Source organism: Polypterus senegalus, chromosome 3 (assembly GCF_016835505.1).
Source record: "Polypterus senegalus isolate Bchr_013 chromosome 3, ASM1683550v1, whole genome shotgun sequence".
Taxonomy (NCBI): Eukaryota; Metazoa; Chordata; class Cladistia; order Polypteriformes; family Polypteridae; genus Polypterus; species Polypterus senegalus.
In genome coordinates, this window is record NC_053156.1 from 271,787,712 (window position 1) to 271,806,643 (window position 18,932).

At 38.8% G+C, this 18,932-nt stretch overlaps 1 protein-coding gene across 10 annotated transcripts in view; it reads left to right on the forward strand.

Annotated features, from left to right (window-relative positions):
• Positions 1–18,932, forward strand: part of plekha6 (pleckstrin homology domain containing, family A member 6) — a 327,603-nt gene that overhangs the window by 272,256 nt on the left and 36,415 nt on the right. For 8 of the 10 annotated variants that reach the window (XM_039749189.1, XM_039749191.1, XM_039749190.1 and 5 more), the window contains 9 exons: positions 2,317–2,803; positions 3,177–3,263; positions 4,016–4,069; positions 6,324–6,404; positions 11,123–11,191; positions 11,276–11,356; positions 14,189–14,338; positions 14,422–14,517; positions 18,157–18,268. In XM_039749189.1, the coding sequence (XP_039605123.1) occupies positions 2,317–2,803; positions 3,177–3,263; positions 4,016–4,069; positions 6,324–6,404; positions 11,123–11,191; positions 11,276–11,356; positions 14,189–14,338; positions 14,422–14,517; positions 18,157–18,268 (1,217 nt within the window). The remainder of the gene's footprint in view (positions 1–2,316; positions 2,804–3,176; positions 3,264–4,015; positions 4,070–6,323; positions 6,405–11,122; positions 11,192–11,275; positions 11,357–14,188; positions 14,339–14,421; positions 14,518–18,156; positions 18,269–18,932) is intronic. The other 2 variants (XM_039749186.1, XM_039749188.1) reach the window with 2 other exon arrangements.

The window sequence follows — 18,932 nt, forward strand, 5'->3', positions numbered from 1 at the left end:
GACTAATGACTGCAAAGTGAATCATAGAGCATATGAGAACATGAGGGCAACCATTAAGAAGGATATCAGGGAGGCTAAAAGACAGTTGGAGAGGAATATAGCAGATAAGGCGAAAGAAGACCCTAAGAGATTCTTTCAGTATTTTAGTAGTAAAAGAACAGTCAAGGAGGAGGTCAAGTGCATCAGAATAGTAAAGGGGAATTAAAAGATACAGACAGTGAAATAGCAGATGCCCTAAACTTACATTTTTCTGAGGTGATTACAAGTGAGCAAGTAGATAACCTCCCAGAGGCAAACGCGACTACTAAGGAGGTACTGAGGGATTTGGAAATTGTAGAGGGAGAAGTGCTGCTCAGATTAAATAAGATGAAATCAAACAAATCACCAGGACCCAGATAATATTTATCCTCGTGTTCTTAAGTAGGCTAGTGAGTACAGATATAAACCCTTGACACATATTTTTAGGAAGTCACTGTGCACTGGAGAGATTCAGAAGGACTGGAAAACTGCAAATACCAGCCCATTATATAAAAAGGGTGACAGGGCAGATCCAAGCTATAGGCCAGTAAGCTTAACATGCATCACAGGAAAATTAATGGAAGGAATTATTAAGGGTAAGATTGAGCAACACATAGCAAGGACAGGAGTTGTTCTGAACAGTCAGCATGGGTTCAGAAGGGGAAGGTCGTGTTTTACTAACATGCTGGAATTCTATGAGGAGGCAACAAAAGGATATGATCAAAGTGGAGCTTATGATATTATTTATCTGGACTTTCAGAAAGCATTTGATAAGGTGCCACATGAGAGGTTGGGCATCAAATTAAAAGAAGTGGGAGTTCAGGGTGATGTTTTAGATGGGTGCAGAATTGGCTCAGACACAGGAAGCAGAGGGTGATGGTGTGAGGAACCTCTTCAGAATTGGACGATGTTAAGAGTGGTGTTCCACAGGGGTCAGTGTTAGGGCCGCTGCTATTTTTAATATATATATAAATGATTTAGATAGGAATATAAGTAAAAAGCTGGTTAAGTTTGAAGATGATACCAAGATAGGTGGATTAGCAGATAATTTGGAATCCATTGAATCATTACAGAAGGACTTGGATAGCATACAGGCTTGGGCAGATTTGTGGCAGATGAAATTTTATTTCAATAAATGTAAAGTATTACACATGGAAAGTAAAAATATTAGGCTTAAATACACAATGGGCGGTCAGAATATCGAGAGTACACCTTATGAGAAGGATTTAGGAGTCATAGTGGACTCTAAACTATCGACTTCCCAACAGTGTTCAGAAGCCATTAAGAAGGCTAACAGAATGTCAGGTTACATAGCACGATGTGTGGAGTACAAGTCCAAGGAGGTTATGCTCAACCTTTATAACGCACTGGTGAGGCCTCATCTGGAGTTCTGTGTGCAGTTTTGGTCTCCAGGCTACAAAAAGGACATAGCAGCACTAGAAAAGGTCCAGAGAAGAGCAACTAGGCTGATTCCAGGGCTACAGGGGTTGAATGATGAGGAAAGATTAAAAGAGCTGAGTCTTTACAGTTTAAACAAAAGAAGATTAAGAGGAGACTTGAGTGAAGTGTTTAAAATTATGAAGGGAATTAGTCCAGTGGATCGAGACAGTTATTTTAAAATGAGTTCATCAAGAACACGGGGACACAGTTCAAGGTTAAATTTTGCACAAACATTAGGAAGTTTTTCTTTACACAAAGTACGATAGACACTTGGAATAAGTTACCAAGTAGTGTTGTAGACAGTAAGACTTTAGAGACTTTCAAAGCTGGACTTGATGTTTTTTTGGAAGAAATAAGTGGATAGGACTGGCGAGCTTTGTTGGGCTGAATGGCCGTTCTCGTCTAGAGTGTTCTAATGTTCTAATTTAAGTTACTGACTGCAGCAGGTGAACAGACAACTCTGTTTGCATAATAATTATTGTTTTTCAAATATTCTATCTGTACATGTTTGTGAGACTCTATGTGCTGCTGATGAATACAAGCACCTCCACTTTCAGAAAGCTGCAGTAAAAATAAAATATATAAAAAAAAATAAAAGATTCCTACAATAGCTCAGATTGCACTGTGCACCTTTGCATACTGTGTATTGATATTACATCTTTAGACTGCTTTAATTACACCATAATTATAAAATGAAATTATAATTGGTATTGTAAGTGAAGGTATTTTTATAAGATTAAAACATTCATATAATTTGTACTGCGGAAATAAAGCTGCTACAGAATGAGGCAGTGATTGGTAATTTAGGGTTGTAAAATGCTGCTTCATCATAACGTTCTTGTCGGCTCTATTCTGCAGCCCCACACACTACTATGCTCCTGCGATGCCCAGAGGTGGTGCGGACTACTATGATGTTTATGGGCCACAGTATGTGGAGGATTATGGGATGTATCCACCTGGAGTACGCCCTGACAGCTTCTGTTCCGTTCCTGGAGCATATGAGAGGATACCACCGCAGTGGGTCTCTGAAGAGAAACAACGGGCAATGTATCCGCAAGATCGTTCGCGGGACATGGCTGGAAGAGGAGGTGGAGGCTACCACTGGACTGGCCACATGCCCAGCAATCAGCAGTCACTGTACTATGCACAGAATTCCTTACGTCGGCTTACTTTGCAGCCTCGTTCTCGCTCTGTGCCTCGTTCGCCCTCACAAGGACCATATGCTGCTGGCTCTCGCGCCTTTTCTCCGGTGCGGTCTCCTAGTGCTCGATTTGAACGCCACCATGACAACATGGTATATGCTGAGCCTGTATACTCTATGAGAAGGTCCATCAGCTCCCCAAAGGTAATCTGCTTCTAGGAATAATATGTCTGTTAGAAATGGCTGCTAGTTACACCATGAAAGGGTGACTTAAGAACATTTGAATTTTCAATGAGCTTTTTTAATTAAATGTAGATTTTAAACTCATGAATGTATGTTTTCCTGTAAGACATTAATTGTATTTGCAGATTTCATGTCCAGCCATGTCAGTGAAAGCTATTATTATCATAACATAACATTCTCAAGTCTCCCAGTTAATTATTGAATTTTCACACTTTCCAGGCTGTTGTGCTATTTCTACCGTATTTAAAGCACGTGTTTTAACCAGAAACAGAATGTGGTAATAAGATTTGTAACATCACATGCACCACTGACGACACTGTTCTTTCCATTTAAGCACGATTACCCGGGAGAGAGGAGGTCGATGTCGCCAGGACTGTACCATTACAACTACCCTGCCTCTCCCACAATTCAAGAAAAAATGGTAGGTGATGGTGTTACTAACACAACTTTTTTTAGCCAGCCACACACCTGCTTTATTTCCCCATCAATACTTCTTCAGTCTTGTTAACCTGAGACCATAAGATTTCCAGGTTTATTCCTTTGCTCCCATTTAGTCAATCATTTCTGACTTTTCTTAGGTTCAAACAAACAAGATAAGTGTGTCGGATTAGTCACTGCTGCAGCCTTGAAACTCACAAACCAGGGCTTCTTCATAGAGTGTAAAATGTACACGTCTCTCTTATGTTCATGTTCATGAATTTTCTCCCACATCCCAGATTTATACAAGTAGAGGAAATTAGTGTTGTGAGAGAAAATGTAGGATTGTGCGTATTATGTGCTGTGCAATGGACTGGCATCCCATCTATGGTTTCTTCCTACCTAATTCCCAAAACTGCCAAAAAGGCTTAAACTAAAGCACTAATACCATGTAATGGTTAAGATAGGGTAGCAAAGGGACTTTTTGAAGCTTTTTATGCACAAAGGAACATCCCTCTTTATTTGGATTAAGTCTTACTGCTGTCAACTTGGACAGCACCGAACTCCACTACTGAGTGCACTGTTTTCTCTCTTGCTCAAGAAAGCTGTCTGTTCTCTTTCTTAACTGTGTTATTTGGTCAAATTAATGGTAACACCTCCATTTTCAGTCTGCTACTAACCAGAACTACTCTTGCCTGCACTTCAGACCTCTCTTCTTACTTCAACTTTCTCTCTGTCTTGCTGCATATGGGACAGGAGGACATTTTAGACCTACAACTGCAGAGGAATCTCGAGTACTTGGACCGACAGGTAGGCAACCTCTCTTCCCAGAGTGAGGTAAAAGAAAAGAAGGTTAGAGTGGAAGATGCATTAAGAGGAATTTTGATGCAGTAGATAGTGCAAAGAATTAGCATGTGGGACATAAAGAGATGTCAGACAAGATCAAATTGTTTTAAAAAGAAAACAGGAATGAGAATCAGCAAGCTTCACTGGATTCTTTTTAACACTTTAGCCACAAGATGTTTCATTTAATGACTTGTCCTGCAGCGAGTGAAAATATTCCATTCATTCCAGTTACAGGAGAACATCTTGTTTTCTGACTGTTTGCTGTAGGTACTTACTTTTTTAGTAGGCTCCTAAAGTTAAGCCCTACTGCATGCTCCATTCCAAAATGCCTCCAGTGGCTCTGGAAGTAACAAATCCAGGACATGTAATTAAGATGTCACCTGACTATGAGCTGCTTTATCATTAGTTTGTAAACATCCATCATACTTTGAGCACAGAGAGTTGAAATCAAACCTCTTAACCTGTGTGGTCAGGCAGTGGAAGGGCAGACTGGGAACAGTCAAAATGTTGGGATGCCAACCGGGTGGTCCCTTTTAATTGTCAAAAGACGAAACAAGCAAAATAAAGAACATTAATGAAAACAGCACCAATGTGCTATCCCGATCAGGGATTTCTTTCTTCTAAGGTGGGGGTGGGCAATGCCAGTTCTGGAGAGCCACAGTGGCTACAGGTTTTCATCCCAACCCAGTTGCTTAATTAGAAACCAATCCTTGCCAATCTCAGACATTATTTAATCTTGCAGCTTGTTACTCTGCAATGTAAGTTTCTTATATCGTTAATTTTTTCCTTTCCAAGGATATCATCCAAATTATTCTTGAGCCTAAAACTTATCATTTTCAGTCTGTCACATTTTTCTATTAAGTTTTTTATTAAATCAAACAATGCATGATGAACACAAATACAGATATAAATGGAAACAAGCTAGACGGAGAACTGGCTGCTTTGTCATTTAAATCTTATTGCTAATAAGGAGCCATTAAAACACTGAATGCAGCTGTTTAAGACTGAAATAAGCAATTAAGGGTGGGGAGCCTTAAAAAGAGATGAAGCATCAAACTGTCACTTAAGCAATAAGTGCTTCATCACCAATAATTGACATCTCATTAAAAAAACTGGGTTGGAACAAAAAACTGTATCCACTGTGGCTCTCCAGGACCGACATTGCCCACCCCTGCAATCTAAGGGATCTTTCAAGAGTCACATGCTCCACAGTACGGCTTGTTCCAGAGTCCCAGCAAAAGATGCCTTTCTCTTTGCTGGCGCTTCTTTTATAGCGCAACTTCCAGAAGGGACGGGGCTAAATGGCCTAACCGGGCGGCTTCTTGGAGCTGTGAGGGAAGAACAACAACTCGTCTCGGCAGGTTATTGTACACCTTTTCCCCGACCCTTAGAGGAGTCCTCCGACGCCCATGCGTGACACCTGCTTAATTAGAAAGACCCCCCCTGTCCATATAACTATTAATACCTTTGACTGTGAGCGATCACTTTGTAAGCCCATCACTTCGCTTGAATCTTGTTCCTTTCTCCCTGTTGCCTCTCTTAAGTGGCACTGATCTGAGAAGGCTGGCTCATGGTATTTAAAATATCCAACGCCATTTGCATTAATCCACCACTGGAATGCAAACTCTAGTCGTGCCCTCCATGTAAAACATAGCCTTCTCAGCTACTGTAGAATTCCCTTTGTTCAGCTTTTTGACTGCAGGTGCTAATTTTGAAACTGACTTCCTTCACCTGCCACTGCAGATCACCTTCTCATGTGGCCTGTCTGATAAATCTACACCACGGTATCAAATGTAACAGACTGCGTCTTACTCCATGTCACTCCCTATGTGGTATGCTGCTACCCTGCTGTCCACACAGCCTGAAAGAAAAATCAAACCTCTCGGCCCGTCTAGCCAAAGGGGAAATCTTCCAGTTCAAATGGCTATAGTTATTAATTTTATTCCTTTTAATTAACTTAACCCTGTTGCATAAAGTAAATAAAAATGATAAGTAACATAAGCTTCTGTAAAATACACAGTGAGATTTTACTCTAGGCAGGTGGAACTGGTGTAAAGGAAATGGTGACAGTACTTATGTAAGAAAGAAAGTCATATAACAGACAGAGTAAAATGGTGTACGGTGGGGAAAAGCTAACTGATGGACAGAATAAGCACAGGTAACGTGTTTGAACCCACTGCAGAAATCAAAAGAGGGTGACGTTGTGTTTCCCTGCTAGGTAACTGAAGGAGACCGGCTCATCAGTGTTGTACAGAGACTTGTGGAGAACTCTTCACCTCGAGCGCAGCTCTACACACAAGTAAGACAGTAGGAGGGTCTCCAGTGGGTTTAGTTTGCTTTGGGGAAAGCTAGCTTGCTGTGACAACATTTAACCACTGGGAAGCTGTACAGATCAGCATTGCTCCTAGAGTGTACGGTATGTACCAAGAGTGATGCTTTAGAGCAGGCATATCTACTTCTCTGTTCATCTCAGACTCGAGCTGCATTTAGACTAGGGAATACCCTGAGAATGTTAAGATGCTTTCTACTCAGATGAAGTGCTCTCCTCCCCATCACTTCCCTTTACTTGCTTTGCTCCTCCTTTACATGAAGCTAAGCTTTGCTCAACTTGCAAATTCAATACTGGGTGCTTTGGAATGCAGGAACTTCATCATATCGTCTGAAAGCATACATTATTAAGTTTAGAGTCACTTTCATCAATAAGAGTTGATGAAGATTAAAACATTTCTAAAACCCATTTCTCATAATCTATGTTGTGTGGACTAGGACCCCAAAGCACGTTAAGTCCCAAAAAAACACTTACAAAAGTGCCCATTGGGTGGGGATTGACAATCAAGCTCTGACTAGATATAAGGTTAAACAGTAAATCTTCCTAAAATACAAAGTTTATTTCCATAACATGTTCTATTATGCTATGAGCACTAAGTCTTAAAGAAGTTGTCTGCAAAGGCAATCCAGGTGAACAAGGTCCTAATAAAGAATCCAGAGCAAGGCCGAAAACAGAGAAAATGGGTCAAAAATCCAGTAATTCACAAAAGCACAGTGAAAGGTACAAGAAAACTCACCACTCACAGGCATGTGCAAAATGAACAGCCAGGAACTGTGGGAGACCCTCCAGATTTATAAGGGGGAGAGCAGTTTCTGCTGGAGATTGACAGGTGGTTATGACTCTTGGGGAAACCACCAATTCATAACCTAGGCAGCTTGTATACATAGACAAACTAAAAATTAAGAAAGATGCTCATAACTAAGATAAAAATAATAAAATATGAACAACAGAGACCTCAAACATGAATTTGAACCTCAGCTAGGGGTGGAACTTTGGCTGAGACCTGACACTATGTGTCTGTCTTTTTTTTAATATGAGTTTCTAATCACAACGTCTGTATTCTAAAATACTAAGTGGTGTAAATTCAACTCTGAGTTTGCCTGCTTATGCTCAATCAGAGTTCAAGATGCTATGTTATTTAAAAACCTTATTATCCGAAACCATGGGGAATTTTAATCACCTTAATATGACTCTTAATTAATACGTATATCTAATCTAATCTAATCTTAAATAGAAATGTACTGCAAAACATGATTCACCTACTCACCTAATCACATTTTGTAAATAGCGATGAACTAAGGTTAGCACCACAACAAATTTAACAAGGGACACTAGTGTCCTAAAGTGTGATTACAATACAAATAAAGCTCACACCAGTAATGACTGAAACAGGGATGATTTTAAAAAATGACACTAAAATTTGTTCTGTAGGCGATTTCACAATTGAGAAATGCGAAACTCACTAAAGAATAATCTTTGCGGGTTTTAAAGGTTTCTTTAGGGTAGAAAATAAGGAATATTGCTCTTTAAAGACTGGTCCTAGTTCCGTGGCTATATGTGATTTTTTTTCTGCAGGTAATCACATGCGCACTACTAAAATCAATTCTATTTTTACTTCTCTTCCATATTGCCATGGAGGTGCAGTGAGTTTTTGGAAAAACTTGCTTCATATTGCTTATGTGAAGATGCACTAAAATGCACTATTGTGTGATCTCCACAGGCAAACACGCTTTATTAAAATCCACTTGACCTTTATTCCTGCTGGTGATGGTTCACTTCAGGTTTCATTTCTGTCTCCAATGCATTTAGGATTGTTATCACCAAAATTGTTATCATAACTGGCAAAGTGGGCATCCTCTACCAGCACAAACACAACACCTGTCTGGTGGGTCAAGAAAATGTCTACATACAACAGGAAAACAGTCACATTTTTTCCACTAGAGATACTGAATGTATTTAAATACAGAAAGACACAGGAATCATCTTTCTTCCTGTGTCTATGGCATAAATTTCACAGGAAGTGAAAGGGCATTTATTTTACAAATTTTCTTATGAAAAAACTGCATGTTCAGTTTTGCATAAATCTTTTTGCTCATCTCCAGGCCACATTATTTTTGATTCACCACAAATGTGCTCGAGAGTGTGTAAGGAATAGATTACAGCAAACAGAATTGCACCTTACACAGCCCAATGCCTCAGGATCACAGTGTAACAAGCCAAGTGCAGCTTTTATCAATCAAACATGTTTAAGGTCAGCATCAGTACTTTTTGCTTTCAATTGTTTTGCTGCAATTTTATTTGTAATTTTATTCCATCTCTTTTTGAATGAGATTCTGACTGGCACAACAAGTAGCAAATCATTCCCTGTGTTGTATTTTGAATTGCCATCTCTGGATATATTGTCAAAGTTGATTTCTGAGATTTGTCTAGTGGTATTGTGATGCTTAAGTGATTGTTGTGGTGTACACTACTCTGTCATTAAAATGGATATTAGTCATAATTAGTTATCAGTAAACTGATAACAGACCAATGGGGTCTGCTTCCATTCTAAATACAATATTGACCAAATAGTTAATATTAAGTAAGTTCACATTGCTGCTCTGTTCTCCTTTCTATTTAGGGTCTTAAGAGAGATGCTTTTTTTGTAGCAAAATGTTGAAAAAGCACCAGCAATTCCCTTTTTTACAGACTGACTGGTCTGATCAAATACCATCTAAATCTCATGACATTAGCACCATACAGCCTATTCATTGTCACCAGACAGTTAGTGCTTTTAAAGACAGCTCCTTATAGTACAAAATCATGAAGGGTTGGGTTCTTTTATTCATTTACTTCTGCTGATTTTACCTGACACATGGAGGCAACACTAGACTCGAGACTTAAGAAGGAATTTGCCCTCAACTTGTTGCAATGAATGGCAGGTTACACACCATAAAAGAAAGAGCACCTCACAACAAGAGTATCATTTTGGTGACAGCAGACACAGAACAGAATGTTATCCATGCTGATCTCTTCAGGAAACCTTCCCACACAGACTCTAGGCCATGTTTTAGTTTCTCATGGCTACCTAGCAGGACAGTAGGAGTCTATGATTGTTGGACAGCAAGCTAGAGGGTGGTATCCATTTTTATATCTTTGTTCAACTGTTTGTTTTCAGAAGCTTCATCCATTTTAAAATAGCTACATTTCTTATTAGATAGTAATTAGGTGCACAGTTTTTGTCCCTTTTGTGGTTTGTCTGCTTTTGTTGGAACTCTCTAGCCAAATGACAGTTTTATAACTTTTCTTAGCTTAATGTCTTTTCTTCTCTTTCTTCTATGCTTTGATCACCAAGGGTTTCTAACTTCTAGTAGCATACTGTTTAACGTGAGAAGCTAAATACTGTTTGTATATGCGTATTTTGATGATATAAAGGTGAGGTAAACCTTTAGATACATGTATGTAGAGTACAGCCACCCTTCCAGATTCTCAAATTGCAAATTTTCAGTTTTAGTTATTTGCAAATTGGCTGTGAACGATTAAAAAATTAACATTTTTGGAGCTTGTCAAAATATCACAGAAACACAGACAGCAAGTAAGCCAAAAATTTATAATCAATACTGGAAATGATTTGTACCACATAAAATGATTTAATATAGAAAAAATTGTGTTATTCAATATTGAGTAGTGTAAGTATCATTAATATTAAAAGTTACTTTTGGTAAAAAAAAACTATAAGATTTACGCCAGCCACTTTCCGCCTTCACTGCTCCCTTATTCAGCAGATCCACACATCTCCTCCTAGCTGGTATGCACTCCACGCTGTCTCCTTCTCACTCTCATGGTTGACTTTAATGAAAACCTGGATAGAGCTCTAGCCATCCTTTTCAGCTCTCGACCTTCTCACACTCACGCTCAGTTGCTCACTCCTCGATTTCCATTCTTTTGACTTCTTTTACTCCTTTCTAACCTACTCTTGCGATCAATACAGTTGGATATTACTGGAACAGCGACTAAGCAGTGGAGTAAGTAAAAGAAAACCCAAAAGTAATTCATAAATTAAACCAGAAAAACATCCCGCTGTGGCACTCCCCACCACAGTTAAACAGACCCAAGTATTATTTGCAAATTTTCACAATCATAAGTGTGTCTTCCACCTATAACCATCGTGAATGTGAAGGGGTGACTGTATATATGTGTGTAAGATATTTTAAAGGACAGCTAACAAGAGTAATAAATATACCACTTGCTCCAGACCCCCACCTCCCAAGATGGACCTCCTGTCGTAAGTGTGTTTTTAAAAGGCAAAGAGTACAACTTCTTCCAAAGGTTTTGGTAGGAGATCCTCAGATCAGTCATGAAAAAGCAATCCTACTGTTAAAGGCAAAGCCCTAACTGTTAGGTGATCACAGAGATACACAATATTATGAAGTATAGCCTCTGGAGTGCAAATTAAATGATTTGTCTTTAAGCATCGAGCTGAACCAGCAAATAAACCAAATAAATTAAATAAACCACACTGTTACCAGGTTAGTCTTTGGCTCCCAGCAACCCAGAAAAAGGTTGAAATGACTGTGGAAATCAATGTATCCATTTGTCAAGACCTCTCACATTTGTGATTTGATGTGGCCTAAATAAGTAAAGACTGAATACCAAAATGGGCTATAGAGTGAATGATTCTTAAAGTAATTGCAGTGTGTTTTCTATAGGTGTCACCATTCCATGAAAACTACAGAGATATTTCACCCGTCTACAGGAGTAACGACCTTGACGTGGATGTAAGATATTTTTCTGTTTTGAAAAGCCCACAAGTACTCGACTCTTCAAAAGTTCCTATACTGACTCTTTTCTCTATTCCATAGAAACTTCTGGGCCAACTGTGTGAGCAGAACAGGGTGCTGAAGGACCAGGAACTTACTGTGCAGCGGCTGAGAGTTGACAAAGTAAGAAGTGCTCATTCTGTTCTTGAATCTCCATCAAGGGCTGGTGTGTTAAATAATGCCTCCTAAGGCAAGGCACACTTTTTCCTAAACCACCTAAATATACTGTATATATCCTTACTAGGCATAAGTCAATACAATTAATCCACAAACAATATTTATTATAGAACAATGGGCAAAATCATATATATATATCTATGTTACGGCCAAAACCCGAAGTATCTGGCCAAATCAGGAAATGGCCAGCGTTGCTGTAAATTTACTGACAAATGTCCAATCTTTTCCTCGATTTCAGGATTCAGCCAGCCAGTTTGCGAAATGGCATGGGGCGATCGGCCAAAGTCGGAAGAAAAAAGGCATGAGCAGCGATTTGTTGCGCACTTAGTAGTGCAATTGCATTGAGTGTAGCTCTTGTTCAGAAAGTGGACGCCACTTGGTTGTTTCACAATAATTAAGATTAGGTATATAAGTAGGTTTCACATGTCTGTTATCGTTTTAGCCCTAAAATAGTGTCTTAACATCAGGGACCTATTTTATTGACCTTAAGGTTAGTGTCTGGGCGAGGGGAAGGCTGTCTCAAGTGGCGTTGGCTTTCAGAACAAGACCCGCCTTGAGCACTTTCTCGTGCAAAAGAAAAACTCACTTCTGAATCTGTATCTGAAATTTTTCGCACCTTGAGTGGACAGTCTTACATCAGTGTATCGAATTTTAGCCAGGGAGTTCTCGCCACTTTGTGAAATGGCTGGCCAAAGTAGCATATACGCTGGTCATTTCCAGTAATTTGGACTTTGGCCACACCTCTCCACCAAAATGTGAAATGGCTGGCCAATTCGGGAACTGGCTGAACTTTGGGTTTTGGTCGTAATATATATATATAAATTAAATTAACAAAATATGAAATAATAATAATACAAATGCCAATGCTTCTGTTTGAACCAAATATTTATTTTTATTAAGCTTTGCATTTGTGAAACTGAATGCGAAACAAAGCTCTGTTCTTTCTCTCACCTAATTTCTCTAAACTAGGCTGACCCACCTTTTAAGTTGACCACTTTTTAAGGCAATTCAATATGTAGATCAATTTGGTATTTTATACAAACTCATTAATTTGGTTATATTGCATTTGAGCGGTATTACTTTAATACTCGTAGTTTCTGTTATTTTTGTGATGAAATTTAAACTTTTTTCTATATTGAGGTTGCCCTTTTGAACCCCCCTGATATTTACTACGCGGTGAGGCATTTGTACTCCATCAACATTAATTATTTCCAGAGACATAATTTTGTCTATTTTTCCAGCGCTTCGCGCACAAAAGCAAGGGAACGATGGGAGCACCAGATCTCTGCTCACATCATGTCGCCTGCATCGCAAGCTGCAAGTAGTAAGTCTGTGATAAGCGGAATACCGCTACGCTTTCCACTCACGGGACGGAAGGACAATCCCGACCGCTTTTATATAGTAAGAAAGAAGAAGAAGATATCGCACAGTCTGGAGTAGAAAATCATCTTTTACCTGGAAAACGAAACTACAAATCCCATCGCATTGCAAAATGGACGGGCGTGTGAAACTCCGCGCCTGCATAGCACTCACGGGACGGAAGGATAATCCCGACCGCTTTTATATAGAAGGATACCTTAGCAGTTTCAAACTCTGTCCTGCAAACTAAAAGACGTCTGTCCTTTTTAATTAAACAAGTTTGATATAAACTTAAGAGACATTGCACAGACATTGAAAATGAATGGGAAGTGCAATTAAGACTGAAACCTGGAAGCACTTCTTTACACAAAGAGTTATTGCATTCTGGAACAAACTACCAAGACATAAGTTGTAACAGAAACAACCTTTAAGAAGAATCTGGATAAGATATTGGGGCAGCTTAGCTATTAGCTAAACAAATGGGCTTGATGGACTGAATGGTCCCCTGTTTTTTCTGAAATTTCTTGTGTTCTTATGTACCTGTGACAGTCACATTAATAACCATCAAGAAATTAACAAAATTTTACTAAATGGCTATCAATACATCCACAATATATGTGAAAATCAAGAAAATGTCATTATCAGTTACTGATATGTAGCTTCAAAATGCTCATGTACCATTTTGATGCTTAAAAGTTCGCAATGTGAAAATTTGCAGTTGTTAGATATCCAAAATGTTTAAAATAAACATATTTCTTTCAGTTTTTGAAGGCACTATAAAAATTCAGCACTTGTATGGAATTCTTACTGTTCATACTTAACTCAAAGTTTTTGCATTATTATTTCGTAATGTTAAAAAAATATTCTTGTTTGAAAATGTTGCCCTAACCAAAGTGTCGGCAGAGGAGATCACCCTATGGCTTCACCCTACCCTATAGTTGCACAGAAAATACTTTTTTGAAATCCGACATTAAAGATATGAATTGGCTCAACTCATATCTTAAAAATCGAAATGCAGCCTAAGTTGGTAAATAACCAATAAATTCAATTGCAGACAGCTTACAGTTAATAGTACTTAATTTGTAGCTTGTTTTTGTAAAGCTTGACTTGGCGGCACATTGGATACCACTGTTGTCTTACAACTCCAGATACGTGAGTTTGACTCGTAGCCTGAACACTCTCTGTCTTTAGTTTATACATCCTTCCCAACTGCTGTGTGGATTTTTTCTCTGGTGTTCTAGTTTCCTCCTAAATCCCAACGATGTTAAAGTTAAATAAATCAGCAATCTAAATTGAGTTGATATGAGTGAATGTAGCATTGTTTGCCTTCATGTTATCACGTCAACCTTTTACTTCTCATATATTTTTTATTCCCCTGAAGTGCCAAATATAATTCTTTTTTTTTTTTTGGCCTCATAGGACGGCTTGGAGGGAGCTTTGGGTTCCATGCACCAAGAAATGGAGCTCTACCGAGGGCAGGGTTCCTCCATTGAAAAGCTGTTGCAAAAGAAAGAGTCTTTGCAGAACCAACTGATAAACATCAGGGGGGAGCTGTCACAAGCAACAAATGTAAGATACCTGAGCCAGAGGCCTGAGCACAGGGGGGCCTAATTTAGATTTGTGATTCTGTTTAACTTGATTTTATGCCACAGGTGATGGCTGCAACACGGGTGGAGTTTGAGGCCCTGGAAGATGAAGTCCTCTCTGTACACCGCTACCTGCATGAGCAGCTGCTTCTGGGCAATCAGGTAGGTGATCAGTCATTGGGTTCCTGTTTTTAAAATACCTAAAATCTGTTTTAGCAGTTGAGGTCAATTAAGTTTTACATTTGAAAGTAAATGGATAGAACAAAAAACAATGGATAGAACAAACACACCAACAAACTAACAACAATACCCCTTAAATACACTCAAGAATAACATAAAAGAAGCAAAAAAAAACTTCTGACTGGTGTGATAAAAAAAAACCACAAACTTTGTATCATATAACATTTCGGCAATCACTTGGGATTAAATGACAAGCTCCAGGCTACCTGAAGAGGTCTAGCTGAGTAGGCTGCAAAAGATAAGGGAGAATAACGCTGAGAGTAAGGAATGTGAGGCATCCAGCACATAGACAGCACATGAGTTTTATGGTTTAACAAATCAGTGAAATATTATACTGCGTGATCAAGGTGCCTTAATTTTTGTAGCTGATAAAATGTATTATAAATGAGATATGCAAATCTGTTATGTGAGCCGAGTAGGCATAACTAAGACTCTGTACTTACACTCTGGGACCATTCCCCCTGCTTTTCTGTTACATACAGAGAGTTCCTTTGCACAAAAAGAAGTAAAATCTAATGACAAGCTTCCTCCTGCCTGGTTCATTAGGGTGATTATTTACATCGATTAAATTTCTACCACACTGGTCTAATGATAAGATAGCACTTACACTGAGGCATTAAAAAGGCTTATTGATGCAGGTACAAATCAGCCCAATTAGCATTTCCTGACACACTTCTACTAAATTCTTAACTGCCTTAAAGTCGTCAATGTTAGTATGTCAGAGAAAGAATATGCAGCACGGGTAGGCCAGATAAACCATAACAATAATTGTATTTTTTACAGTCTCAGCTCTACTGCTACATATTTACATCACATCCCATGTCAAATATAATCAGTTATTCACACTATAAATTTACAATGTAAAGTAAGTCTCCATTACATTAACATATTTATAACTTCAAAATTGCCACAAGTACTATTAACGATATTTAAATGACAGAAGACGTTGCTTTTTTAAGTTTGTCTGTCTACATATTGCAATTGTGGCAAAACAAGTGCTTTCTTATTTTAGCAAGTTAGAAAATGTGTGCAGAGCATAATGTTTGAGTGCATTCAGGCACTTAGTTAACTGGTTTGAAAGATCAAGCGTTTTTTGTTACTTATGTACTTTATCAAAGAGGAAGATATCACCTTATTGTTTTTTTTTTTAATATTTTGTCACAGTGGTGAATGTCACATGTGAAGATTTAGATTAGATCAGATAGATAGATATTAGACTTAGATGAGTTTAGGTTAGATTAGATTAGTTAAAGTATTTTGTCCCCAAGGGGAAATGAAAACTTTACAGAAGCTCAAAAGAAGAAAAGAAACAGTATATATTTTTAGCTATATATGTTATAATGAACAAACAACATCCCCCAAACACATACGAACATCTGGCTAGGATAATAAAGAGCTGCTTGTAGGCTTGCAGGTGGCAGTAAGATATTGAGACCTGTCCAGATGTACCGCAGGTTTACATTTAAAAGCATGAACATTTAAACACAGCAGATCCAGCTTGCTGTGTGTCCTTAGACTAGATGTTTGCTCCAATCAAAGATATCTGGTTGAAGACATCAGCATTCCGAATGACCCATCTTTAGAGTATTCACAATGAAATGAATCATTTCTGTTGCTGAGTTTAAAAATAAGCATCAACAAGATGTTGTAATCCCTTTCTAGTCTGTAATGTGGATAAATTCAAGATTGCATTTCAAGGTCTGGATCGCACATTTAAGCTTCAATTATAATGTGTTCACTGTTTTAGTATATCTTATTTACACAAGTCTCCAGACCCCTTTCCCCTCCACTTGATAGTATCAGATGTATTAAACAGCATCTGAACTAGGAGGTTCAGACTGCCACCCTGCTGTTTGTAAAGGCAGACTGCTGACCAGTGACTCAGTAGAGTGACATTGATAGTATGTCCACTAGTTAGCATCTCAGGAGTCCAAACCCTTCACATAACTGTATGAACACCATTTATAGGTTCAGATAACTTTTTATTCATAGCAAAACCTTTACAGGATTTCATCAAAGCTCAATTCTTTTTCCTTTTCTCAGACTTCCCTTCCTTCTCTTCTTCTCTTTTCTCAAATGAGATGAGGAGTCTTCCTTTCATGCCTGACCTAAGAGCATTTTTGGTGCCAGGACATTACATGAAGGAAACACTCCTGGTTCAGGAGGAAGCACTCATGAAACTCACCAGGCCTCCCCAATATGACTACAGCTCCCAGTGTGCCCTGTGGTTTTGTGTATGGTTGCACTGGTCTATGAGTACTGACACTTAGCATATCAGGAACATACAGTCTTGGACGGCTATCACCCACATTCAGGTGTCTAGGAACAGGGCCACCTTCCATTCCAGTTGAGACATTAGCCCAGGATTGACTCCTATTACAATAGGTCATTATTAGCAAACTATATTTATTAGCACTTAAGAAGGAGAAAGATTCTCATGGACTAAGAGGGCGTCTTTACTTTTTCTCAGGATGCTGGATGTTAAGTGGCAAGCAAACAAGCCACACAAGGAATAGAGTGAGTCTCCTAATTTAGGTGTGCTCCAATTAAACTAGTTGTTTTACATGGAGGGGCCGAGTACTGCAACCCTGTCCTTGCTTGTAATTTGCCTTGGGGTGATATATAGCACAGAATGGTGCAATACAAATCAAAAGGTTAATTGCTGGCTGGTATTTAAAAGGACCAGGAAAGGTAATAAAGAAATGCTTTAACAAAGCAGTTACTGTATGTCATACTTCCCCAGTTTGGATATTGATCACAGGCACTTTGATCTACTTTATGAATGTCTATTTTATTTATTCTCCATTGCCCTTTCCATAAAATCAGACACCTCCTGCAGGCACTTTCCCTTGGCACTTAATCAGCACAGCTGCAGAGATGATCTCTTCTTTCCAGATTCTTATAAGCCAAATGAGCTCAGCTAGGGGCAAGGTCTTTATTGCATTCTTTTTAAATAACATGAAGTGGCAATGGACACTTTGAAAAGAGTTTCCAAATGAATTATTTACTCCATTGCTGTGAATTATTTAGGCCAGTTTAGTTATGCCATTGCTTGATATTTGTGCTTTCTGCACACTTTATAATGTGTGTTTTAATAATGCATGTATAAGACAATGAGAGCCGGTGGGCTATTTTTCAAAGTGGCTTGGAGGTGGAGTGTACTGTTGTTGTGGGTTGGCTGTAAAGGACACAACACCGTCTACCACCTACATCACTGATAATGAAAAAAGGATCTTCATTCATGGGACATACAGAAAACATTTTCCTAGGAGAAACATCAGGCTCATCTTATTTACTGATTATCCTATTTAGGTTGCACCAATTTCATTTTTGAAAAGAACCAGGCAAGTAAATTATAAATGGTATTTGTCCTTTTTACAAGACAATTTAAGTGAAAAGAAATTACAGCCAGGCAAGAATATTTAATTTTATTATGGCTTTTTGAGTAAGCAGTGGGATGTGTGAATGGGTTTTAATGAATCAGGCAGACTGAAAGTGATGATGGTGGCATCTGTGGTGCATTTGTGGCATTGGTTTATTGAACATGTTTCTTTGTTTCAGAGTGAACACATGCACCGGCAAATTCAGAAGGAACTTTGGAGAATTCAAGATGTCTTGGAGGGACTTCACAAAAACAACCCATCACGAGGGACCAATACTGCCAAACAAAGAGGTATTTGCTACACCTTCCACAAGCTGGTGGAGGAAAAGCGTGGAAAATAGACATGCTAGCAGAGATACAATACAATAGAAATAATACAAATATGTTTATAGGGCTTACAGGGTCATTACTATCACATGAACAGAACATAGTGAAATTTCTGCTTGCGTATACTAATTATAATGATTCTTTATCAAATAATGAGTTTTTGAAAGATCTAAAGTGTTGTTCTTAGGATTTTTTGGTAAGATCTAAAGGTTCATTCTTAGGATTCATTTGAGAGTTAAGCAGCATAGTTCCTCAATGGTTAATGTTGCTGCCTGAGAGATCCAGCAGTTGGGTATTGAATTGTGTAGTCAGTTCCTCAATTTGTGGAGAACATGCATCTCCTGTGTCTTCCTGGTTTTTCCTTCCACATCCCAATGACTAGGACATTAGGAGGAGAAGGTTGGGAGTGTGCGCTGATAGCGTGTTGCCGCCCCCACCACAAGACAAGCCACCTGGATTGGGACCCAACTGCATCAGGTGACACCTCGGCATCACACTGAAACAGTGTGAAGTTGTTTACGGTGGCTACAGTACCAATCCTGCCACCAATCCCCAAGTTTTCCCTGTAAATCAGAGGACTTAGGTTAATCCATGATTCAAAACTGGCCCTCTGTAAGTGTTGTGTGTG